The sequence below is a fragment of the Dermacentor albipictus genome, chromosome 6, assembly GCF_038994185.2.
Source record: "Dermacentor albipictus isolate Rhodes 1998 colony chromosome 6, USDA_Dalb.pri_finalv2, whole genome shotgun sequence".
In the NCBI taxonomy this organism is placed as follows: domain Eukaryota; kingdom Metazoa; phylum Arthropoda; class Arachnida; order Ixodida; family Ixodidae; genus Dermacentor; species Dermacentor albipictus.
The window spans coordinates 96,742,777-96,770,066 of NC_091826.1; the positions used below are offsets into that span (position 1 = coordinate 96,742,777).

A 27,290-nucleotide genomic window follows, 5' to 3' on the forward strand; every position below is an offset into this window, starting at 1 on the left:
GCTAGCGCATACAACAGAAGTGGTTTGCATTCTTGGGTAATGCACATGCAAACTAAACACGAGAGCGAAGACAGGGCAAGCGCTGGTCAAACAACTGAAAGTTTTTATATTAATAAAAAGATTATATACCGCATAATCATGAAATTCATGTGGATTACACATAAAACCCGGCATACGCTCAGGAGTGATCAATAAACGAGCTCGCTTCGTTTGCCTGTTGTTTTTTTTTTTTTTTGTTCGGCGCACCACAGTAATCCATGTCAATGGTCTGCTTTTGTCGTACTATTTCCTTGTCAATCGGCAGAATTTCACTGGCGGCATCAACCCTTTCGTGTTTAGATTGCTGTCGTGACAGTTAACAGCACAATAATAATTTACGCTCATCCGAAGACGCACCGTTGCAAACAAGAGACGTTTCGCGCGCAGCGCGATCTGAACGCGGGCGGGACCTTGAAGGGAAGCAGTGGCGGAAACCTACACCCATTGGACATGAAATGATTCCGCCAGGGAAGAAGCAAGCGCTGGCATCTAGGATGAAACTTGGCGTGCTGACGTCTATATTTTTCACTTCACCCTCGGAAGCTTTCGCTCGTCCCTACAGCATACGGCACGTGGCCGCAATGTTATCGCACTCTGGCTTTATATGAAAGAAAATAGGAGCTCATATGACAGTGATTATATGATAAAAAATAATGAATTCTGATATTTTTACGTGCCAAAAGCATGATTTGATTATGAGGCAGAAAGTTGTTTTGGCACATAAAACCCCATAGTTTAATTTTGTATTGCACAGGGGCATTTTTTTTTGTGCATTTGAAATCCGTCTAAATGCGGCAATCGCGTGTAGGATTTGTTTCCCCGATCTCGTGCTCGGAAGCGCAGCGCCATATCCACATCGCCGTCCCGGCCAAAAGCAAGGCACAAATAGCGACATGAAGGAAGAAGTCAAGTCAGCGGCACGAATGCAAAAGAAAGTTGAAAGAACAAGAATGCCAGCTTGAAATTATTATTTAACAAAAGTGAAATTGACGATAAAACAAATAAATAAATAAATCCTTGTAAAGCATTACTTCTACCTGGGACTATTGTGCAATATGCAGTAAATATAAAGAAGCGCAACCTGGAACACGGACGTGAAATCTTTTTCTTCGCCCATGTTCCAGGTTGCCATCTTTTTTCTGAACAAACAATGTGTTTTTCACTTTTAAGACATAGAGCGATGACAAATGAGTAGCGTCGCCGCGCCGCTTGACTAGTGATGCCACCCCGTGAAGCTAGGAGTACCGCAGAACCTGTAAGAAATTTGTACTGACATGCTTGCAAACGCAACACAGTTCAGCACAATAAAAATTAAAAGGTAGATAACTTGGTACTAAAAGCTTTCGAAGCTATGGGCATAATTTTGTAACAGTATTTTAAGTAGAATGGCTCATATTTGTTTGTCCGACATTAAGAGGTTAAAGAATTAGGGCATTATATTGACACGTGGACTTACCTTTTCCAGGTGAGCGCTTTTCACCGTCTAATAAATGTTATCCCTCAGCGCGGTACGCGGCCGTATGTATCGGAAGTTTTTCGAATGTTATCCATAGTTCTGTTGTCACCTAAGCTTCTGTAAATTCATTGCATGTGGGACGCGAATTGTGTAGAAATTTCTGGAAGGCACGCGGGCACCACCGATTACTCGGAACCACCGAAGACTCATGTATAAAAGCCGACGTGCTTGACCGGCAGATCAGATTTTCGTAGATTACCGACTGTGTTCGCCGCTATCTTTCTGCTTTGAGTGTAGCCAGCTTTTATGGCACACGTTCGCCCTTTATAACACTATTGTCGCCATTCACAGTTTTGCTATTTTCTGCACCATCACTACCACGTGACGATATTCTTACGGGGATATTGGGAGTATAGAAATAGTGTATTTACAATGTATATACACGCGGAATCAAAGTAGTGGAGATGGCCTACCACCAACAACACGCAGCAGACATTGTGTCGCCGATCTGCTTCTTCCTTTCTCTTCTTTTGTCCTTCCGTAACAGGACTACCGGGTGCTGAAGCGTCGTCTCGGCGCATGTTAGTTGAAGAATTGCTAGCGAAGTATGGCTTCAGCATCGAAACATGCACGATATAAACAGGCGTCCAATTTAAGGAGGGATGAAACTAGCGGTGAGACCTCCTAGTCGACTTCGTTAAGTTGACGTAGGACTAATAAGGCCCTGTGTAATGAGAGAGAAGCTGCTAGGAGAAGCCGACCCGACGACATGGTGACCAAAGGAGCACCCGAGCACCTGGGGCGAGCTTCACATCCCGATGGCACTGGTCTTAACGCTCTTTTTGTTTATGCTGTGGTGCTAATAATCGTGATTGGGCGACTTGACGCGCCATGTGAGGGAGATCGATGACTTCACGAGCATACTTAGTTGGAACACGTGGTACAGAAAGGAGAATGGTGTCAAACGGCAATGTGCAGTCGCGACCCTATAAAAGATAAAAAGGTGAATATCCTGCCGTGTGATGTCGGGACGATATATATGCGAATGTCACGTAAGCTAGCGTGGCTTTCCCGTCACGGTAATCGCTGGAAACATACATCGACAGCATTTCTATGAGTGTTCGGTTGAGACGTTCCATAGGACCTTTGGTTTGTGGGTTATAGGTGGTGGACAGCTTGTGCCGAGTAGCGTAAGAGCAGAGGAGGTCACAAAAATCGACAGAACAAGCGGCAGCGGTCTGTAAGTAGCTGTCGAGGTGCGCCATGCTCGAAAATGACGTCATGGAGGAGAAAATTGGTGACGTCAGCGGCACAAATTGTTGACAACCCTTTTTTTATCGCGTAGCGTGTTGCGTAATCAGTAGCGACGCCAATCCACTTATTTCGTCCATTCGTCACCGGAAAATGGCCAAACAGGTAAAGACGTACACGAAAAAAAGCTTCAGAGCGAACTTCAATTGGATGGAGTCATGCGACAGGTGGCAAGGGATGTTTCTTTCGGCACTGACACAATTCGCAAGTTGCGACGTAACGACGCACACAGTGGTAGAGCCCCGGCCAGAAGAACCGACGTCGTACGCGGACATATGTATGCCAAACACCAAGGTGTCCCGCCCTAGGTGCGCCATGATGTTGTTAGAGAACGACGGATCACAGATGACGAGGAAGAACAAGGAGCAACTAAGGGCCTCAGGGTTGATAGTGCGGCGGTAGAGGATGCCGTCGGACAGCACGAACATGAGGCACGTGCCGTCGGTGCGGCCAAATCGCACTCCAGTGACGATGTACTGTACGGATTCGTCGCGTTGTTACTGAACGTGCATGTCGGTCATTTCCAAAAAAGCCTTAACACAGGTCAACGGATTATACGCAGCAGGATCAGCAGGATCCACGGCGTAACGAAAGAGACAGTCAGCGTCCTTGTGCAGACATCCAGACTTGTAGTGGACAATGAATGAAAATTTCTGGAGGCGCAAAGCCCAGCTAACAAGCATTCCTGTCGGGTACCCGAGGGAAGACAGCCAGCAGAGTGTGTGGTGGTCTGTAACGACCGAAAACATGCGGCTGTACAAGTATGGCCGAAACTTGCCAATAGCCCAAACTCAAGGAAAACACTCCCGCTCGGTGGTGGAGCGATTTCTCTCGGGAGGGGACAACAGGTGGTTGGCGTAAGTTTCACGCACTCGGTAACATTCTGCTTTTGGGTGAAAACAGCACCGTTGCCATGGCCGCTTGCGTCAGTGTGGATTTCGGTTGGTACAGATGGATCAAAGTGGGCAAGTATGGGAGGGGTGGTCAGAAACATGATGAGAGCCGAGAACGCGTAGGCCTGCTCCTGGCCCCATGTGAATGGCGTGTTCTATAGATCTGTTAAAGGCCGAGCAACGTCGGTGAAGCTTTTCGCGAATCGGCGAAAGTAAGAACACAGGTCTAGGAAGCAGTGAATGTCAGAAACAGAACGTGGTACATAGAAACTGCGAACAGCGCGAAATTTCTCTGGATCTGGTTCTTCTTTGGATGCGTCAACGAGGTTTCCCAGCACGGTAATCTGACGGCACCCGAATCGACATTTAGTAAATTTCAATTGGAGGCCCACTTTCTGGATGAGCGCAAGAATGGCAACGAGTCGGTTAGGGTCGCTGCCGAACGTGGAAGAAAATATAATAACGTCGTCAGCGGGTCCATTTGTATATTCGCAGAACAGAGTCCATCATACCTTCGAATGTCACAGGAGCTTCGCATAGGCCATAGGGCACGACCTTGATTTGATATAAATCATCAGGCGAGATGAAGACCGTCTGCTCGCTGTCCATTTCATCAACAGAAATCTGCCAGTAGACTGATCGAAGATCAATGAACCGGAAGCATTTTGCTTCGCGCAAGCAGTCCAAAGCGTCGTGGATGTGTGGTAGCGGGTAGACGTCCTTTAGGGTGGTCTTGTTTAGGTGGCGATAATCGTTGCACAAACGCCATGTACCAGATTTCTTTTTCACAAGGACGACAGGTGAGGCCCAAGGGCTGTCAGATGGTTCGATGACTCCTTTGCGGTGCATTTTGTCCAGTTCTACTTGGATGAATCTACGTTCTGCGCGCGATACACTGTAGGGACGCCGACGAAACGTACTTGTGTCTATAGTGTTCATATGGTGCTGAACACTAGATGTTTGGCGCCCGTCGCAGAAATCAAAGGTGTTACTGTACGATTCGAGCAGTACACGTATTTCCGTGGCCTGTGCAGAGGTGAGGTCCAGTGCAATCATTTTCGTGAAGTAATTCGTTAAGCAACCACAGCTGTAAGCTGCAATTGATGCTGTCAAATTCGGAAGTACTAGAAGCACTGGCAAAGAACATGCCGGCGAGAAGCACTTGAGGGGACACGCTAAAATTCCGAAGCGATAGACCGACGTCGTTATTAGTAACCGTCGCCAGCGTGTGCAAAGTAGCAATGTTTCGATTTCAAAAGCGCGTCGGCGATGGGGCGAAGCACATAATAACCTTCGGGAACCTGTGGTAGTGCGGTCAAAGTGACGTAAGTGACTGTCTCGGGTGACAGACGTTTATCCTGAAGAGGCACAAGAGCGGTGGGGTGGCGTTCGGAGCATCAGCGGATTGAGGCAGTTCAAACGAAAGAACGCCGATTGCGCACACTCTGAGAGCAGAACGATTAGACAAAAAGTCCAAGATAAAAGGCAAAAAGAACAGAAGTAGTGCGGCCGGCTCTGCTTAAACGCGCAGAAGGCATTCCAAGGATAACCACCATGCCGCCATCGGCCACACGAAGCACTTGGGCAGCTGCTGGCGTGAAGACCTTCTTTAAACGTCTACGTAGGCTAGCAGTCATCGCAGACACATGGGCTACGATGTCCACGAGTGCTTGGACAGGTACGCCGTTTATTTTACCATCAGTTACACTTCTCTTTGTGGGCTCACACAGAGAACTTGCTCCGGTAATAGGCAGTGCAGCGCCACCTCCGAGGGCTGCATTTCTTAGTTGTCCGAAAAGGTGCGTGCAAAAGCCACAAGAGACGAAAGGTGACATAGTGTGACGAATGGGAATATGGGCAACGTGTTTGCGGTGAACGAGACTGGTTTCCGCGCGGCGATGGTGAGCCACTGTACCACGTGGCTCCAGGAGAGTTGGCGCTGTTACACCCGGCAGTGGGCGAAACATTGCGGACATTTTCTTAAAAATGACGCTGGTTGGTTGGCCTGCGAGGTGTTGAGGCCACGAGTTGCGACAGTATCGGGTGACATGACCATTGCGGCCACAAGTGAAACAGATCGGCTAGCCGTCTGCAGTTCTCCACTCAGTCGGGTTGCGATAAGACGGAGAGAAGCGTTGAGGTGGAGCGAAAATAGTAAAAGGGCGTTCGTTGGCTCTGCAGTTGGCGACAGCACAGAAAAAATGCAGACCAATGTTTTGAAGTTCCTGGAGAAGGATGGCTTGTACGAGGGTCACGTATACGTCACCTCGCTTGTACGAGGGATGGTACATCCGTAAAATCGGTCAGGAAAAACCGCCTTCAATTACAAGTGGGGCGCGCAATTATATAATTCACCTCACTGAGACGCCCATGTACAATTCACGGTCCAACATTGTGGGCGAGCAGTTTTTGACATAGAGCACATTTACACGGAAGTCCTTAGCTACACTACGTCAACCGGATCGTAAGTGACTTGCCGGTGTCGACTATCGTATCGCGATTTGTACTGATTTTGTGAAGCTAGAGTACGTAGTCGACAGAGGCACCTAGGCTACTACACTTGGCAGAGGGTTTCCGCGATACAAGCATCCTCATGATTATCAAAAGGAAATATATTGTCAAATGTGTACCTCGGCGGACGAGCGTAAAGAAGGAAAAATGGACTGTGTCCTGTGGTCTCAAGTTGCGCGGCAATTTATACGTAAGTGACGAACGGCAATACTTCATTCCAGTTCTTGTTGTCAGAGCTTACGGGCATGGAAATCATGTTTACAAGTGTTCTGTTCGTGCGTTCTGCGAGACTATTGGTCTGCAGTTGATAAGCGTTGATTGCGCACAAACGCAGATCTTTTTCAACATCAGCTTTGGACTGACGGTCACGGCCGCTAATAATTACTCGAGGGGGACTATGATGAAGTATAATGCAATGCAGTATAAACTTTGAATCCTCGCCTGTAGTTGCAGAAGGTAGTGCTGCCGTCTCGCATACCCTAGTCAGGTAGTCGGCACATACTATGATGCAGCTGTTTCCTTTAGAAGAACGTGGAGGTGGTCCTAAACGTCGATGTCTACTTGCTCAAAGAGAAAACTGCGTGGCACTACAGGCTGTAAGAAAGCGACTGGAGCTACAGTAGGTCTCTTGTGACTTTGACACTCGGCGCAAGTGGCTACGTATGTCCCCGATGTCTTGCGCATTTGAGGCCAGTAAAATCTTTCTTTGGCACGGTGCAGTGTCCGCGTGGACCCTAAGTGAGCTTATGTTGGATCATCGTGCACGCCGCGTAAAAGAGAAGAGTGGAGGGCTTCTGGTACTACCAGCGGGAACCATGCACCTGTCGCAGAGAAAATTTTTTTATACAGCAGTCCATCTCGAACACAAAAACTATATGATGTCGACTCAGTCGCAGCAGAGAAAACTGGTTCTAAACTCGGATTGCCACGTTGCTCTCTTGCGAAGGTTGTGGCATCTAGGAAATCACGGTGTACGGATGCGATGAGGTGGTCAAAACTGTCGGCGCCGCTTTCCGTTTTAGTAAGACATCCGGGAAAGGCAATCGGCATCAGTATATCGTAGGCCACTCTTGTAGGATACAGTGAAGCTGTACTCTTGCACACGCAGGGCCGATCGAGCAAGGCGTCCAGATGGATCGCGAATTTTAAAGAGCCAGCATAAAGAATGGTGATCGTTGATGATTATGAAGTGACGCCCCTACAGGTGAACGAAATCACTGCACCGCAAAAAGAACAGCAATACATTCCTGCTCAGTCACTGCGTAGTTACGCTCGGGTTTCCTTAATGACCGACTTGTATAAGCGATGACGTGTTCTTCGTCATCCAAGTTTTGAACAAGAACAGCAGTAAAACCTATACCACTCGCAGCTGTGTGGACTTCTGCTGGCGCTGAAGGATAGAAGTGTCGGAGGAAAGGTCGCTACGTCAGCAGAAACTTCAGCTGTCGAAAGGAAGCAGAACCATCAGGCGTCCACTCGAAAGTGGCGTTCTTGTGCAGGAGGCTTGTCAGGGAATTAGCGACGCCAGCAAATCCAGGAATGAACCGCTCAAAATAGGAGCAGAGCCCTGGAAAACTGCGAAGTTCTTTTACACACTTAGGTGGTTCAATTGCTTCAACAGCCTCTGTCTTCGCAGGGTCAGTCCTGACGCCATCTTTAACCACAATGTGTCCCAACACTAAGGCTTGGCGCTCACCAAAATGGCACTTCTTTAGTTAAGCACAAGACAATTCCCAGACAAAAAATCCTACATAGCGATCTTGTTGGAACCAGACAGTTCTTGACGGTTCTTAAGGCTTACTTGTTGGCGCCCTTACAACGCTGACAACATTCTTGAGGGTCCCTCAGGACAGCCTGTCGGAACGCTTCCCACACCAACAAGATTCTTGAAGGCCGCTCAGGACGCCCTATGGGCACGCTCCTAACACCAATAGGATTCCTGAAGGTCCCTCAAACCTTCTGTTGGCGCGCCTCCAACAGCAATATGTTTGTTGGAGTTCCCTCAAGGCTTTCTACGTGCGCGCTTCCAATACCAATAAGATTCCTGAAGGTCCCTCAAGCTTATACGCGACCCTCCAACAGAAATTGGGTTTTTGAACATGTCGTGACCCCTTGCAAAAGCAATATGATTGCGGAATCTTATATGTGCTTCGTATATGCTGAACACTTGTGGCCTTCTTAAATACATTTCACAAACAAACTAGTAGGCAGACCACCTAATGTAGTCATAATAGGTCGACAACGATGTGACTGACGGACGCGGGTCCTCGCAGTGCGCGGGCTTCGGCAAACTTCCATGCAATAGCGACGAAACTGCCGATCGACTGCCCTACCACATATCAACCGTTTATCGACAGCGCAATTTCCACAACACCTCCACGTATATTTATATTTTCCCATGCTCCGGAAGAACGGAACCATTTCTCGAGAGTTGGCATGAACAAACTTCGATCGGGCTTTTTACGTTCAGCGAAGCATATGTATGTAGCGCAGTCAACGAGTTCGTACGCGCACGTCACCAGCGGATTTGAGCTGACAGCTGCTTTTATGATTCAGTTTGCACTCGTATTGATTTGATGCAGACCACATCTTTCTTCGCACACAGCAAGCGAGAAGCGGCGACACGGCGCGGTGCCCACGCCGCTGTTTCAGCGAAAGCTGCCGGCAAGTCACACTCGTTCGCCGCGACATTTCACTGAATGAAATGTGTCTGTGTAGACGGCTGTATTTGTGCGCAATGTTATGCTGACACACTTAACTTCTCAGATACAGTGGTTGCTTTTTATTATACGCTAAACAGTCAGCAAACGACGGTCATTTGACACAGCAGCCTCACTTTTCCAAAATGAGTGAGCTCGTGAAAACCACTTCTACCTGAATGTTAAACTTCGACTCGATCGAGCACGCACTTCTACTACGCAGAGCTACTATTGTTTTGATGTTTCTCTCACGTTATCGCTCAAGAAACTGACGTGAACGAGCTTCTTTTATTGGCGCATTTGCTTGCACTTTCCAATTGCGCAACGCTTCTGATGTGCAGCTTCGTTGACGACATCAGCGGGTGCAAAATGCGCGAGGTAGCTGTGCCATTCCCAGGGCGCACTGCCCAAAACACTACCGCGATAATTCTACCAAGGCAGAATCAATTTTTCGAATGAAGCGTTGCCGTAATTTACGTCGTTTGGATATATTTTATGGCACCTATAATTCCGAACTGCAACCAGCAAAGCACGAAAATATTTAATTACGCTTAATAACTTGGCAGTGGCGTAGCTAGGTCGTCTAGCACCCGGGGCCCATAGGTCCTCTGTCGCTGCAGCCCCCTCCTCCCCCCCCCGGTGCAGTCAGTAGGGCGAGGATATCGAAAACTTTCGGGGAGTGTGGGGCGGTGTTTCAGCACCAGCACAAGCCGCCTTGGACCCTCCCTTTCTCGATTTCATTCCCAGAGGTCACCAATGCAGACGTTATGCAGGCTGTTTTATTTGGCACACCAAATAGCACAGCTAGGGCGCTGCACTGATAACTTGTGATAGGCGCATTTGCACATCTGTCAGACTGGGAGGCTTGGCAGCCAATGCAAATAAAATTTTAATTAGCGATCTTAGAGGTCGTATTGCATTAGCCAAAATGAAGCTCGACAATCATTTATTTGTTGACCAACAACTTCACCAAAATCATCGTAGGCATACTACGGCATGCAGTATTTTGGCTGTCACCATCCCTCAACCAAAAGGGAAATTGTATAGCGTGTCAGCGACACTGATCTCCCCACCCTATAAGAAAACGCCACTTGCTTGCTTTGCTGAGCAGGTGCCAATGCTATGACATACACGAGTTCTCTTCATTCTGGTAAAACGTTTCTTTATTTGATGTTATTGGGAAACGTGATCATCCGAGCTGCTGTACTGCAACTAGACTGGACACAATAGAGCAGGCTCCACGTCAATTCCTGGCGTCACCATGCAAAAAACTATACGGCCACCATGATGGCCATGCCAGAGAAAGCTTGTGCTACTGTTGGTCTGCACTGGCTAGGGAGAGGATAGAGGTCGAAGTTACTGGTGCACTATTTCATATTTCTTTCGGTACTGCAATATTGTGCCGCCCACAGTGCCAAAGTACTGCAGCTCTAGCATCCAAGACAATTTTGTTTAGAAAAGAAGTCTTTGCCTTGCTTCATGTTTTCATGTAACTTTTTTTGTGATGTGTAGCAACCATGTAACCCATTCGTCTACTGCAGGCACAAGGCATTTCCTGGCCATCTCCATAATACCCATCTTGAACCCGCATAATCAAAAAAATAATTTTTCTAGTAAGCAGATATTTATACCTCATGCCCCTTACACGTCACACAAATTCCCTTTTTCGTGCAGATTGCTTACCTGCAACACGCATCTTGCTGTTGTTCTAGCGATGGCTTCTTGTTTCCAGTGTCGTGCCCACCAGACATGCTTGACCATTGGCATATTGCACTTGGCGAGCTAATGTGTTCCGTTGCTATTATTGCTCATGGTGTGTGCTTATTACTTATGTTATCTGGAGACCTGGATGTAAACCCCAGTCCTGATAACGACGACGCTAACCCTGCTCTCACCGTCGAAACAATCCATAACGCTATTTCTCGCCTCGAAATGGCCCAGAATTCCATCCTCAGAGAAATCGCGTTAATCCGTGCTGCGCACTCAAGTACAGATAGCTTAGTGGACGTCTTCCCGCCCGCGTCCACAAGTTAGAGCAAACCGTTGAAGCAAATAAAGCTTGCCATCCTATCCATGACACTGAGGCTGGTTCTGTTATTTCCAAGCTTTCGTCGGAAGTGCAAGCATTAACCGAAAAATACGACAACTCGGAGAATTGCCTTCGGCGTTGCAACTTTCTCTTTTTTAATCTCCGTGACGTGGTTGGCGAGTCTTGGGAGCAGTCCGAAGTCCACATTATTTAATTCTGCCATGACAAAGTGGACGTATCAATCGATACTAATAGCAATGAACGGGCCCATAGGCTAGGTCGATTCCAAGAAAAGAAGAACCGCCCTATTATTGTGAAGTTTTCATGGTGTAAAGATAAATCCCAAATTCTCTCCTGTGGCAGGAAGTTAAAAGACACATGGTTTGCTATACGCGAAGATTATTCCGCACGTGTGCGCCTGGCTAGGATAAAACTCAATCTTTACGCGCAGGAGAGTAGGCTTCCTTCAAGATTAGGTTCGATAAACTTATCATTGGAAATAAGCGTTTTGTTTACGATGCTCAGACTGACCCTGTTATCGAAATCGAATCCTAGCCACCAACACGCGCTTGCACTCGCCCGTTTTCATCCTTCGCCCTTGACTCCCCCATTACTCTCTCTGAAACAACTCATCACCATACGCAAGGAGTGCTTTCGAACGTCCGTAGTTGCTTACCTAAAAAGGATCTCGTGGAAGCTCTCCTTCAGGATAATGAAATGGACTTTGCCATCTTTCCCGAATCATGGCTAACTCCGGCCATCGAAAGCGACGAACTATTGCAGGATGCCATCTTATTCATTACTTATAGATACGATAAGACTTCACGCAGGGGCGGTGGTCTACTGGTCTTTGTTCCGCTTCGATTAACTGCTGCAGCCTTGAGATATTGGGCGTCATATTGTCCTTTAAAACATGTACGAACATATTTATATCATGTTATCGCTCTCCGGACTGTGGTCACACCTTCACTAATGACCTGCACTCCGTTGTACCTAATTTGACTTCCCGGTTCCCTCACGCCAATTGCATCCTTTGCGGCTATTTTAACTTCCCTGATATTGACTGCAAGAACTTAACCGTATCCTCACCGTTATCCAAGGACTTCCTTCAGTTAACATACTCGACCTTGTTCTGGTCTCAAGCTCTGACTTAGTTCCGTCACTGTTCCTTGTCATGGAACTAAGTGGTCATAAAGACGTAACATTCCACCTATCTTTTTCCATTAAATAGAGCCAATAAAAGACGCATCAGAACCTACAGTAAGGCCAACTTTTCTGCAAAAACTACGAACTAGAATCTTTCTATGAAGGTTTTCGTCGATCTGCTTCTTCACGATCAGTTAATAATAACTTGTTGTTCAAGCAGCAAATTAAATATCCAATTGACAAACATCTCGCTGATACGCATTCGAAGCGATGCAGGCAAGCGCTAGTATTCCAACTCGCTAAAGAAACTATCGTGCAAGAAAAAAAAGATTACATCATGTTGCTCAGAAATCGTCCTCAGCATCTAAATGGAAGAAATACTCAGATTGCCTGCAATACTCAGATTGCCTGCTAGATATGACTGTTGTTGAGACACTGGAATCGTAAATTTCACCATGAGGATTTAAAAAAATATCATTAGTGTTAGCCCCCCAAATTTTGGAGCATTTTAATACGAGAGAATCAGTCCCATAACATTGCACTTGTTTATCCAGATGGCTGACGTTCCACTTGATCAGCGGGCTAATGTCATGAATTCCTATTGCTCTACTGTTTTCACCTCCAAATCTGTTCATGATGTACCGGCCATACCTAGACCAAATTTTAGGGCAATGCCGCCGCTCCTTATCACAGTTGAAGGCATTTTGTGCCTCATTAACAAATTAAAAATTTTGAGTGCTCCGGACCTGACAATATTCCTACAAAATTCCTTAAGAAGCACTAAGGACGTGTCGAGTCGCAGCTTGAGAGTTTTTGCTCAGTCCCTTTTAGAAGGTGAAATTCCACACGACTGGAAGAATGCGAAAGGAACCCCGGTTGTCAAAAAAGGCAACCGCTCAGATCCGTCAAATTATCTGCCTGTATCGCTGACATGCGTTGCATGCGAACTAATGGAACACATCATATACTACCACGTCGCCAGTCATCTCGATAATAATCCTTTCTTTTTCCGCAAGCAGCACGGCTTTCGCCCCGGGTTATCATGTGAAACACAATTATTTGATTTCACTACAGACCTTGTCTTGAACTTGGATTCGTTTTTTTTTTCAGACCGATGTCATTTACATTGATTTTTCGAAGCCATTTGATCGCGTAGCTCATCGTCGTCTCATGGCCGAACTCAGTTGTCTTAATCTTGACCCGCTTACCTTGTCATGGATCAAAAGCTTTCTAACAGGACGATCTCTGTTCACAGCCATTGGCGGTAAGCTTTGAACAGCAGCACAAGTAGTATCTGGCGTCCCTCAGGGATCAGTTCTTTGCCCGCTTCTCTTTCTTATCTTTATAAATGACTTGCCATCTGGAATAACGCCATCTATTCGCCTCTTTGTTTATGATTGCATTGTATATCGTTGAATCTCAAACAGTACTGATCAATCATTACTACAACTCGACCTAAACCTAATCGAAACGTGGTACTCCCGCTGGTTGACAGAGCCTTATACCTCCAAGTGCAAATGCATTGTAGTTTCATTAAAAAAACTTATCTGTTCTTGCAGTATTCCCTTAAATCTACAGCTTTATTAAATGCTAGCTCCTACCGATACCTAGGCATCCTCATAAACAGTAAACCGACATCGTCGGAGCATATCTCGAATGTTCTAACTGATACCTTAAGGTCGCTAGGTTACCTAAAGAGAACACTACGTCTGTACCCTCTACCCCTAGCAATCAGAAAAATAGCCTACGGAACCTTCCTTAGGAGCAAGCTTGAATATTCTTCTTCCATTTGGAGCCCCTACCAAGATTACTTAATTACTTCTCTCGAGTTGGTCTAAAATCGTGCTGCCCGATTTACTTCATCAAACTATAACACACACGTCAGCGTAACCCACATAAAATCATCTCTTTAACTAACCCCTTTAGTAGTAACGGACACAATTTCACGACTCAGCCTGTTACATAAGCTATATCACAACATTCCTAACCTGCATGGTACACTGTTACTGACACCCGCTCGAACTTTTCGCTGGCTGTTCAACTCCAACAGCGTCCAGTGCCTTCATGGTTCGACTCTTGCATTCAACAAATCGTTTCTTCCCGCCGCCATTGAAGACTGGAATAACCTACCCGAAGAAGTTGCTCTTCAGAGAAATTCAGAAAAATTCAGGCAGCCCTTAACTGACCTTTTTGTTAAATAACTTGAAGTACGCATTTCTTCTTTTCCCGCACCACTTTTGCCTTACAGGCGTTGTCCAATAGAAGATATTGATTTGCATGATGCTTTGTATACTTTGACTTGTATTTCAATGTCCGGTAGGGTGTCGATCTCTTATTATAAAGTATCTCTTCGTTTGTTAGCTTATTTCTAATTACTTGCTGCACCCCATCCTTGTGTTTTACCTTTTTTGCCTTGTTTTTCACTGCTCTTTACCATGCCCCTTTTTTGTGCGCTCTGTACTTTTCACGTAGTTGGTTCAGAGTTGAATAGCATTCGCGCCATTATAGGTTATTTCTGTACTGCCCCCCCCCCTTTATGCAGTGCCCTGTTAAGGGTCCTTAAGGGGTCATAAATGATGATGATGGTGACGCAGTGAACACTGTTAGAAAGACTGGCTATTGTCTTCACCATCGAGAAAAAGAACTACGTAATCAAATACGCAGATTGGCAGCACATAGCAGCCCGTGTGTGCCTCCATTTGGTAAAGGAATGCACTATTCAGAGTGAACAGGGAGATCCCCGAATGTAAAAGTTCACAATACCAAAAAGATATCACGTTCACGAGATGTCCCTGTCAGCACAGTGCCAATTGCTTTATTCGAATTCTCATTTCTTAAGTATCAGCGTGATGGTTTGCTTAGGGATCTCTCTAGTATATTTTACCAAATAAATTTATATTAGTGTTGCATCGCACCACTTCTGCCTCTTCACCTCGGTATTTTTCATGCGGTACAGTGACTTATGACTTATCACTAGGCATGTCAATACATGCCTCGTGGTAGAAAGACTACCCAGCAGTGTTACTAACACGTTAAGATCTGTGTAGCATACAGGCGCTTTGCATAATGCACTACCAAAAAATACAACAATAAAGCAGCACACTTTCTCAGCTTTGTTTTTCTAGCAGCTAGTACCGAACATCCAAGCAACACACCATAGAACCATGAGCCATGGACAAAGTTTCACAACTGTCTATAGTCTTAGAGATCTAACTGAGCCACAGCAAAATCTAGAAAATAACTATGTATACATTACTGCTCCAATTGTTTACATTGCTCTTTAGAGTGCTACTCTGCTGCTAAGTTGGCATACTCTTCGAGCTGATCAGCTACCAGGTAACTGAAGAATTGCCATCTTCTAGCTGTAGATTTCAATCGCTATGCAATGTCTGAAAACCAAACCAAATGTTCAAAACCAGGCCAGAATGCTCATAAAGTTCATTATGCAAAATCAGCTTTACTTGAGTTTTCAGCGTTATCAATACAGGAAGAAATATAATGCAGATCCCACGCAATGTGAGAATCAATGTAAGCGAAGCTTTCTGTGCAGTTTGATTTGATCGATGATAATTAGCAGTGATGTTGAAGGCTAGTTCACGTTAAACATTACCTTGCGTGCACCACTCTTGTTCGTCTGCGTAGTACACAAAACATACAGGGGGAGGCATTTGCTTCAGATGGTGGGTTGCGCCGTACTTCATGACCTCTGAGAGAGAGAGTTAAATATATTCATTACCTTACATGGCAAATTGCATTGTGGTACAACTATAAAACTTTAATTAAATTATGGGACTGTACGTGCCAAATATCAATTGTATTATGAGGCTCGCCATAGTGCCTGACTCTGGATTAATGTTGACACTGTGGTCTTTCTTTAACGTGTCCTTAAATATAAGTGCATGAGCATATTTTATAGCACCCCCGTCGAAATGCAGCTGCCGCGATCAGGATCAAACCCATCACCTCAAGCGCTGCCATAGCCGCAAAGCTACTGCAGCAGGCACTGAAGTGTTGATTTGACATGTGACAACTTCCGTAGTGTCGCCTTGAGCCTGAAGGTGTGCTTTAATGCGGCTCGGCTTCAGCACACCCCGAGTAAGTTGTTCGCTTGACAAATTTGCATGGTGCCTATTTTTCAGAAATAGCAGAAACGTACCGTACCGTACCTCGAACTTAAATTTATTCCATTTGCCTGCAACCACTTCCATGTCTACAGCCGCGTTTCCTTGCGTTCTCACATCACCTTTTCTCTATCGCCCATTCCCTTGTATGGGACCCGCGAGTGAAGAGTGGTAAGGCTCGTTTCGCGATTGCATCAGTTCTTTCTTCTCTGCCTTACCTCTTCCATGTAAATCTACGCTCTGACCCCCCCCCTATGCGGTGTGCCAGACAGCAGCAGCTACAGCAGCAGCAGCAGCAGTGGGAAAGCTAAAGGAAGAGGCAAAGAAAACTTCACTTTAAAAAAGATAAAAGGCCGATGCAAGCCTCAGCTGCTTCTCAGACCGGCGCCTTCAACTTTTATAGCAGCTCTTCCTCTCTACCCGCCTTTTCTCATCTCGGAGTCAACCGCTGCTGCCCCAAACACTGCACTGCACCAAGAAGATGTCAGAGAGTATGGCTAGCTGCCTTAGCTATTGCTATTTGCTCCATAAACTAAAACAGGGAAGCCTAAAATGCCACTTGACTTCTACCACACACTTCCTTAACCATACAGAAACTTTGAGACCTCTCCTGTCATTTCTTTCCTCCATTATCCCAACACAGTGTATATATATGCATTTGTTTATGAAAGTGAATTTCACAAGCTTTTTGCTATAACGCCGCTGTCACGCTCTACCCAGCAGTAGTGCCTAAAAGTAAGTGAATCAAGACTGCTGAAAAACCAAGCAATTCACATTTGTCATTGTCATCGTTTATTCTCACATAAAAGTATCTCTTTCAATAAGCACCGGAGGACATGGAAAAAAGAACACTGGTGAAGACAGCAATCTTACACTCAGCGGACACTAATCATGGCATATATATATATATATATATATATATATATATATATATATATATATATATATATATATATATATATATATATATACAGAACTGAGGCATCGAAAACTGCCAGCATGGCCGTATATGTAGGAATCATACAGGTATACACTAAGCAGAGTCACAGTGAAGTCTATTGCAGTGTGTCTTCATCCGAGACTAATTCCGAGAATATGAAAAAATCAAATTACACATGAACAAGCTTCACAGTCCACTCATTACCTCAGCAATGTTGAGGAACATAATTCTACACTAACTAGTTATAAACTATAATAAACAATAATAACTGCAACATCACAGTTTCCAAAACAATTATTTTTAAGTACTTGAGTAAAAAGTGGCAAATCAGTTCAGCGAAAATCCAAAGGGGGAGAACATTCTATAAAAGCAATAAGCTATACAACCAAGAGAAGCAGAAAGCTTCGTGATACTGTCAGGCGTGTAACTCGCCTCTGATTATCCAAAAGGCATGATGTCCCACTAGGTCATGTAGGTATGGCCACTGATTTGGTTGGTAATCTATGCCTGCTGAAAATGTTATAACACTTGTGTGTAGACCGGAGAAAGATACTAAACACTGATCTCAGAACGGCAAATTTTGTTCTTCATCAATCCTTGCACTTCGTACCAAAGTTCAATTACAAATATAAGTATTCAAGTGGATAATTCACTCTCAAAACTAGGAATTCTGGAATTCTGGGCTTTTACGTGCCAAAACCATGATTCAATAATGAGGCACGCCATAGTGGGGGACTCCGCATCAATTTTGACACCCAGGACACCTTTAGCGTGCCCGCAATGCACGGGGCACGGACACTGTTGCATTCCGCCCCCATCAAAATGCAGCTGCCGTGGCTAGTATACAAAACACTGTTCACATCTTTGATGCACTTTTACTATAAATAATCATCCTATACGATCTTTGTATGAATGTTGCTCAAAAGACTTCCTAAATAGCATTTTCTTTACTGCTTCTGGCACACTGCACAAATCACATAGCCAAGTGGCAGGCACGATTAGGTTTCTATTGAAGCCATAAATCTACAACCCTGCCAAGCAACACTGGTTTTAGGTAGCTTTTGCGAGAGAGACACGGGCAGGCCCTAGTCACAAGGTCGCCATCATGGCCATGTGCTTTTATGTTTTGCTCCGTGTTCCTAGTGGTTCTCCAATTAAGCTTTACATGCCCACTTACTGCTGTAAGCCACTATGTAAGCAGTGCACTGCGATCATTAGTCAACACAAACACGGAGGCAAGCGGACCATGTGACCACCAGCGTGATGAAAGAGAACCAGCTGGGATTGAGACGAAACCACAGCCAGGCATAAGACACCTGTTGACAGTACATTATACTCATTATAATTCCAATTGATATTTCGTACTCTTAGTTCATTTAATCAAATCTATAATTTTTGGTTGGTACACTATGTTGTCACTGTATTTAAAGCCAATAAATTCAAGCTGCACAATTTGGTTAAATCTGTTCATTCATTCTTCTTGCTTGTCCATACGAGAAGTATGAGCTGCTTTAGTCACTACTAGCTGAACATTTGCGTTCATATGAAAACGGAGCCAACTACCTGTCTACACTACTCAAAGCGGTAAAAACCACAAGCAGAAAATCTGTCCTTGTTCGAACAGAAAAATGTTTCTTTTGACGTCACTTGCCGCAAGAAAGCAGTCGCGAATTTATTTGCAATTTGTTTTCAATATGTGATTAAATAGATATTTCATCACACTATAAGCTGATGTGTTGCCCCAAGACATATTCACACCTGTATCTGATAATTCAAACGAAATTCTGGGGCCCCTTCGAGTACGAATTATCAGAAGTCTACTGTATATGTTCTCATTTGTAAGCAGCGAACACGGCGCCGTCACCACCAGGCCCCGTGTTTCTCAAAAACTAAGCTGCCTCAAACACATTGAGACAGACACGCAAGCAGCGGGCTGCATGCTTGTAGCCTCGCTGTCACCTCCGGTTCGACGCCCTTCACTGACCGCAGGCAATCCCCCCTGCCTCGAGCCCCGCACCTTACGACCCTGGCAGTGTACTGTAGCCTGTGTCGTACAGAGAGTAAAATTGTTTTTTTAAAGAGAAAGGTTGTTTGTTTGCTTGCTCCCCCAAGTTCTCGAGGCGCCCTTTTTGCGTGGAAGCCGCTTGGGGCGTGTGCACCTGTGCCTTATTTTGCGTCGCATGTTTCTGGTCCGCAGTGGCACATTAATGGGCCGCTGTCGACTAGAGCTAAGTACGCGGTTAGTTAGCTGAGTCTGCGGTTCAGAACGTTTTTACTCTCAGAAGTGGCATAATCCCAACAAGCCCGTCAAGATGAGCCAGGATGGCGAACATCCGTACAGCACACGTCTTGCTGCACAATCATGCGCTGCTTAACAAGTGACGAGCGCCACCGAGCTTCAATGGGACAGCAGGCTACGAAATGATCACAGCACACGAGAACAGCTCCAAGAAAAAGTCGCCCAACTTTCATGACTGCAGGAGGAGATTCGGGAGCACGGCGGCTCTAATTCTGATCCCTTAACACCGTCATTCTAGCGGATCCAGGCCTGAGCAACATCATCTTGGGACAGCTTACCGAGGTCTTCTCAGCAATTGTCCGCATGATGGAGAGGCTGAATGCTCCATCGACTGTGACAACTGTTCATGCGAGACCGCACCTCTCTACCACAATCATAAGCTTCACTGGAGACAGCGCCGAAATCAGTGCTGAAGATTGGCTAGAAATATTATCGCGCATCGCCGACGTAGCCAAATGGTCTGAACATCAACGAATAACTGCTGTTAACTTCAAGCTGCAGGGCCCGGATGAGGATTGGTCCATTTCGTTGCCAACAAGGTATTATTCATGACAAGAGTTCGTAGCTGTGTTTAAAGCAGGTTTCGTGAACTTCTGTATTTGACAGCTACATCATCTGCTAAAGCTTATTACGTAACGATCGAAAGCAATCTATTATAATTACTAATATATCACGCAATGAAAAGTGAATTTATATTTTTAACATTCGCGGCAGCGAAGAGAAGTCTCGAAGGTACCTACCAGCCTTTCTAGTAATGGTAATCAATTTGGCTTTTCTTCGGCGGGGATATCGGAAAGTCACAACCCTTGAGAGTACCGATTCCCTGCGGGAAGCCAGTGTAAGAACATAACGCCCTGACGTGTTTTTCCAGTTCGTGGAGCCGGACAATTCGAAGCCACTCTGTTTCAACTTGTTCGTTCATAACCTTTCAAAACTCCCGGAATACGACGTTCACCGCTAACCGGCTTATGCCGAACAGATCGGCAATCGTTCGGTCTTCAGCACTTGAGCACAGCCGATACATCCCGACGGCCACTCTTTTTCACGGGCAATGCTTTTCTCATGTCTGTCGTTTGGCGCTCCAAGGCGATCCTGCACGAATCCACAAGGTATCGGAATGTCGTCGGCGAGACACAGAAAGTGTGTCTGAAGTGACTGTCCCTGAGATGTGGAAGCGTCTCTTCGAACCAACGTTCGTTTCCTTCAAACACCCACCTCTCACGGTGAACTGTGGCATCAGTAGCTATCATAGCAGTAATAACGAATGAATTGGCTACCCGCCGCGGTTGCTCAGTGGCTATGGTGTTAGGCTGCTGAGCACGAGGTCGCGGGATCGAATCCCGGGCACGGCGGCCGCATTTCGATGGAGGCGAAATGCAAAAACACGTGTTTACTTAGATTTAGGTACACGTTAAAGATCCCCAAGTGGTCGAAATTTCCGGAGTCCTCCACTACGGCGCGCCTTACAATCAGAAAGTGGTTTTGGCACGTAAAACCCCATAATTTGTTTAATGAATTGGCTACTAATCTGTTTCAGGCTTGCGTTGATCTTTTATTGCGCTTCTAATGCCAGTTCCAGTGCCCTCTCCTTATTTCTTCATTGCGCTCTGTAACAAATGTAAGAGGAACTAGGGCTTTCACTTTTTCAATATCAACTGGGCCAGCTGCACTTGCTCTGCAGAGTGCCCTGTCGCCCATACTGCTTGCTTACACTTGCCGGATTTTCACTTGGCTTTAGTGATGGCTCTGTTGGCGATGATCGAAGTGCTTTTACTCGTGAATAATTGGCGTCAGAATGTTTTCGTCCGTTTTAAAAGTACTCGCCAAAGTTCTTAAATGCCTTAATTAACCAAAAACTTACTTGAATTTCACAAATTTTGTTCCAGATCTTCATTGCTATCATTTGCGAATGCCACTATATTTTACTTTGTAGCACAGCAAGAGAGCGAATGGCATTCGATGCATCGAAAGCCATTCGATTCGAATGACATTAAATCTTCCCTTGTGACAGAGGTATAGGTCGCGTAACTGCTTGAAAAAATAAATGCAGAGGTCACAACTGCTACAAAATACTTTCGGGAAAAAACAGCAACGTTGCCGAGTTTTCAGTAACCGCGACAGAAGTTCATCTTTAACTGTGGAACTACACCTCTAAAACATTTTTCTGCTTGGATAAATAATTGTTGTTTGAATAATAGCGAAGCCTGACGTTACTTTTACACAGTTTATTACATGCGTAATCTTGTTTATTCTCAGTAAGCTTCTCATTCATATATGTTACTTTATTTTTTTCTATATGGGGAACTTGCTAGCTTGTTCGCCAATCGCTTTGTACATATTTGGCTGCCCTTCTGTCAAACCACTCTCAGAGGCAGCTCTTTCCCTGAGCCTCCTCCATCCCTTTCAGGAAAAAAAGATGTTATTGTATTGTACTGTCCTGTAAATCTCTTTGAAATTTCTTTCTATCACAGATCATGTTGAAAACAAAGATCTTCACCGAAAATCTGCAAGAGACTTTCATTCTTGATGATGATCTGGGAAAAACAATCGTAACAGTCAGCGCCTCCAGTACAAACGTCTTACTCCACGTCTGGTTAGTGGATCCCATTGGACAGAGATGTGAGAACTGCTGGGAAGAACAAAGCGGACTCGTAAAGACAGTTACGATACCAAGCCCTGCACAGGTAAGGCTTCATAAAGCGGGATTCATCAATGTGCAGGTTACTTTTGTTCGATTGTATTTCTTTCTCACCAGCCACCCCTCATGACATGCCGATCCCGGCAATGACATAAGAGCAGTGCCTTCTAGACAACTTAACAAGCGTAAAACAATACATCCCCACCATAACTTTAGTGTAAAAGGGTGGAAAGGTGCTCAAGTTGATACGGTAACATATTGTATTGCAGCACAAAGTGACATACATACACACACTCGCACACACACGCACGCGCGCGCGCACACACAAACAGACACGTACACCTATATATATATACATACATACATATATATATATATAATTGCAAGTAGCGTAGCATATTGTCACGTGGTAGTGACGTTAAATGACACAGTAGCAGTACTGCGAAAGACAAAACTAGTTTTTATTGGGCGAACCTGTGCCCACCAAACAGGCTACACTTAAAGCACAACGATAGCGGCGAACACAGTCGGCGATCGTCGACAATCTGATCAGCGGGTCAAGCGCGTCGGCTTTTATACAGCAATCATCGAATGTTCCAGATTTAACGTTGGGACCCACGTGCCTTCTAAAATGTTCTACACCATTCGTGTCAAGCGATGAAATCAGATAACACAACGTTCGGCGACAACAGAAAGCTGATAGAAGCATCGATAACTTTCCAGAAACTTCGGATACATGCAGGCGCGTCCCGCGCTGTGCGATAACGTTTGTTCGGCGGCAAAACTTGTTGCGCGATAAAGGCAAGTACACATGTCAATACCCCCTCTTAATAAGCATCGACCCGATGCTGCAAACAAACGAAAGTAATAAGTAAGCACTCATAGCAAAGAAAAAAGCTAAATAAGGAAAGTTCGTTAGCGTCCGCGTGGAGAAGGAGAAGAAAGTCCGCCTACTGATGCCTGGTGTAAAGGAGGAACTTTTCGCCGGGATGGTAAGAAGCCCACCGAAGACCGTCGAAGAGTTTCTTCGTGAGGCGACGAACATCGAGAAGACACTCGAAATGCGGAACCGGCAATTCAACCGCCGTACAAGCTCTACCCACTACGTAGGAATTAAATCACTGGCCACGGACGATCTGCGCGAGACCATTAGGGCCATAGTGCGCGAAGAACTGCGCAAGGTCTTGCCTTCGTCGCAGCCTCAAGTGGCCTCGATCGCCGACATCGTTAAAGAAGAGGTGCACCGATCGCTTGGAGTTCCTGAGGTGCAACCAGAATCACCACAGCACCAGCCGGAAACGATGACCTACGCCGCCGTCGCACGCCGTCGAGGCCCCCCTCGGCGACCGCGCCAGGGCCCTGTGACGACGCAATTCTGTCGGCCGCCGCCGCCGCCGCCAGCACGCCCACCCGTCGCCCAGCGCACCTACGCGAGGAAGACGGACATTTGGCGAGCTCCCGACCACCGCCCGCTCTGATATCGCTGCGGAGAAGCCGGCCAGGTGTACCGCCGATGCCCATACCGCGACTTGGGACTGAGAGGGTTCGCCGTCAACGCGCCGCGTCCACAGCTTGGAGAGCGCCCACGTGACATCGCCGATTACCTCGCCGCTACTCAGTGGAGCTCTCGACGACCGTCGCGTTCGCCATCACCAGGCCGCTACCTGTCGCCGCATCGCCGACCATACACTGGCCCAGCCCGGGGCCGGTCAGCGAGCGCATATCCGGAAAACTAAAAGCAGCAACCGATGGAGGTGCGGTTGCTGTTCGTCGAACTGACGAAGATCCTCCGCCGCCGACGACGAAGACGACGAAGACGACGAAGAGACCATCTCCACGACATAATAACGACACGCCGCCATCCCGACAAAGTCAGGTAGCCAAGACTACACCGACTAAAGACGATTTGACGAAGCGACGTTCCAGCTTCAGTTCAACCCGACGCAGCCGTGATCCGACGCCAAGACCTAATTGCAATGCCAAAGAACCACCGACCTCGACGTGCTTCTCGACGGCGACGCAGTCACCGCTTTAGTGGACACAGGAGCCGATTACTCCGTCATGAGTGGAACCATCGCCGCGCAATTGAAGAAAGTTAAAACTGCATGGGAAGGCCCTCAAATTAGGACCGCTGGAGGACACCTCATCACGCCGACTGGAATCTGCACGGCAAGAATAACCATTCATGACCGGACTTACCCGGCACCTCCACCAGATGCCACGTGGTAGTGACGTTAAATGACACAGTAGCAGTACTGTGAAAGACAAAACTAGCTTTTATTGAGCGAACCTGTGCCCACAAAACAGGCTACACTTAAAGCACAACGATTGCGGCAAACACAGTCGGCGATCGTCGAAAATCTGATCAGCGCGTCAAGCGCGTCGGCTTTTATACAGCAATCATCGAATGTTCCAGATTAAACATTGGGACCCGCATGCCTTCTAAAATGTTCTACACCATTCGTGTCAAGCGATGAAATCAGATAACACAACGTTCGGCGACAACAGAAAGCGGATAGAAGCATCGATAACTTTCCAGAAACTTCGGATACATGCAGGCGCGTCCCGCGCTGTGCGATAACATTTGTTCGGCGGCAAAACTTGTTGCCCGATAAAGGCAAGTACACGTGTCAATATGAACATGACAAGATCTGAAGCCTATCAGTTAAACATACAAAGAGGGAGGGAAGCCATACAAAACAATCAACAAAATGCACTACTTGAGATTAGCACACGTGAGTAGAGCATATTGAAATTCACTATCTAACAGATTTATGCATGGCTAACGCACTGCTCTCGTAACTGGTAATGTGAAATACTTCAATTATTTCCTGTGTGGTATGTCATTTGTGTCTTGAAAGGACTTTTGTGACTTCAAACAAAAGTTTGTAACCGCAATTGAAGCAATGGCACGTTGGATGTGAAGCATTGGGGTTGTTAAGTGGTTGTTTATGTTCTTTTAGTTTGATATTGATAGACCTGCCGGGTAAAAAGTACTGCTAAGAAACAAGAAAAACAAAAAAAGAAGAAATTTTGCTCTGGTGCCCTATCTACATAGGTCATCACACGGTTTACGGTACGTGGCCAGTAGATATGACCTAAATACAGTTTTCTGGGCTCCCAAAAATTGTCTATAATGAGCCCTATGATAAATAGACGAGAAGAAAGGGGGTTAACGAGGGGCCCGATACGCATTAGTCATATCGTCAGCAGCCAACAAACACTGACATCAAGGACGACATAGGGGAAATTACTTGTGCTTAATAAATGAAACCACAACCTTCGCATTACGCGTGCGATGCTCCACCAATTGAGCTACCGTGGCGCCGTTTCGCCGTCCACTTTCTGGGGTATTTATGTTTCATATTAGAACCCTGGGAGTGTTAGCCAGTGCCACCCCTCATAAACCTTGGTGGCGGATGTGGAACATCTTTTCTGCCCGAGGCGTCACGAGAACGTGACCTTTTCAGCGAACCTACTTATGTTAGCTGAAGGCATCAATTTTGCCGCATCCGAGACCCTCGTTATGTAATAAACGAGAAGAAAGGGGGTTAATCGAGGGGCCCGAGTTTTATTAGTCATATCATAAGCCAACAAACGTTGGCAGCAAAGACAACAACGCTCCCAGGGTTCTACTAAGAAAAATAAATACACAATAAAGTGAATGGAGAAACGGCGCCGCGGTAGCTCAATTGGTGGAATTGGCATAATGCGAAGATTGTGAGATCGTTCCCCACTTGCGGCAAGTTTTTTCATGCACTTTCATTTCCATAAATTTGTCGTTTCTTAACTTCATTTATTAAGCACATGCAATTTCCCCTATGTTGTCCTTGGTGTCAGTGTTTGTTAGCTTCTTACGATATGACTACGGTAATTAGGAAACTTCAACAGGGGGCAAAAGAAAAAATATTCAGATTCCACTGAAGTGCCGGAAAGCTTCCATTGGACAGAGCGGCAGCTGTATCAATGTCAGACTAGAACAACAGAAACAATCACCTAACGACCTTAATGATTCACATCTAGCATCGCATTGTTTGAATTGCGGATGTAAAACGTTGTTTAATGGTACAAAAGTCCTTTCAAGGAAAAAAATTCTTTCAAGACAGAAATGCCTAGCCACACGGGAAAAAAATTAGGCATTTCCTGTTTAAAGATTAGGAGAGGCTTGTGTTAGCCAGGCATACAATACCTCTGTTAGAAAGCGAATTCCAATATCTTCTCAGTACTTTTGTCAATCTCAAGCAGTACCTTTTGTTGTTTGCTTTTTCGGCTTCCCGACCTCTTGAGTGTTTAACTGATAGTCTTTCGACCTTGTCATGTTAGTATGCTATGGTATTTGCAATCGCCCATAGATATGTTGATAGTTTCAATAAAGCTTTAGTTGAGAGTTAGCGCTCTTCTTGCCTTCTTATAGCCTGTGTGTGTGTGTGTAACTTTGCGCTACAATTCAAGAATATGAAATTTTCGTGTCCCTGGCCTACTTCGAGTGTCGATTTCTATTCAGGGAAATTGTTATAGGTCCTTCCCGCATTCTCAAGAAGGCACCCAGTGAGACGGCGAGTACAACGATCGGCAAAACGCACGTTGGTGGTTGCAGTTGTTCTATCAACTTGATGGGGCTTCCCTGCGTTGATATTTTGTAAACATACTGTTACCTACTCTTTCCGCGTCACGATATTTGTTTCAATGTCTGTTTAAGCGAAGGTGTTAATTTCTGCGGTATCTCTCGAGTTGTTTATTACGTTAATAAGACAATGCCATCTTGCCGACTTTTGAGTACGAATACGAATAACCAAGAAAAGAGCGTGCGCAATCCCAGATGGCCTTTTTGAGTTCAACGTGATGCGTTTCGACCTCTGCAATGCTCCCGCTACTTTTGAGCGCATGATGGACACTGTTCTGCGCGGTCTGAAGTGGAAAGCATGCTTGTGCTATCTGGGCACAACATCTCCAACACCTGCAACGTCTGGATGAGGTTCTTACATGCCTCGCTAACGCTGGTCTTCAGCTCAAAATCAACAAGTGCGTTTTGCAAGCAAGATGATCAAGGTTTATGTCACATTATAATAAAGGATGGTATTCAAACTGATCCTGCCAAATTTGGGGGTGCTTTGCTCTCCTCGACCAAAAAACCCCAAAGAACTACGCAGTTTCCTTGGCATCGCTTCCTATATTTGTCGATTTTTACGCGACTTCAACTCTATAGCT

General features: G+C 45.8%; 1 protein-coding gene across 2 annotated transcripts in view; it reads left to right on the plus strand.

The window, feature by feature from the left end:
• LOC135907490 (calcium-activated chloride channel regulator 1-like) overlaps positions 1–27,290 on the plus strand; it is a 435,567-nt gene that overhangs the window by 306,086 nt on the left and 102,191 nt on the right. Inside the window, exon 12 of one of the 2 annotated variants that reach the window (XM_065439176.2) lies at positions 21,916–22,128. The exons of the other annotated variant lie outside the window; for it this stretch is intronic. Within the exon in view, the coding sequence (XP_065295248.2) occupies positions 21,916–22,128 (213 nt within the window). The remainder of the gene's footprint in view (positions 1–21,915; positions 22,129–27,290) is intronic. 2 annotated transcript variants of the gene reach the window in all.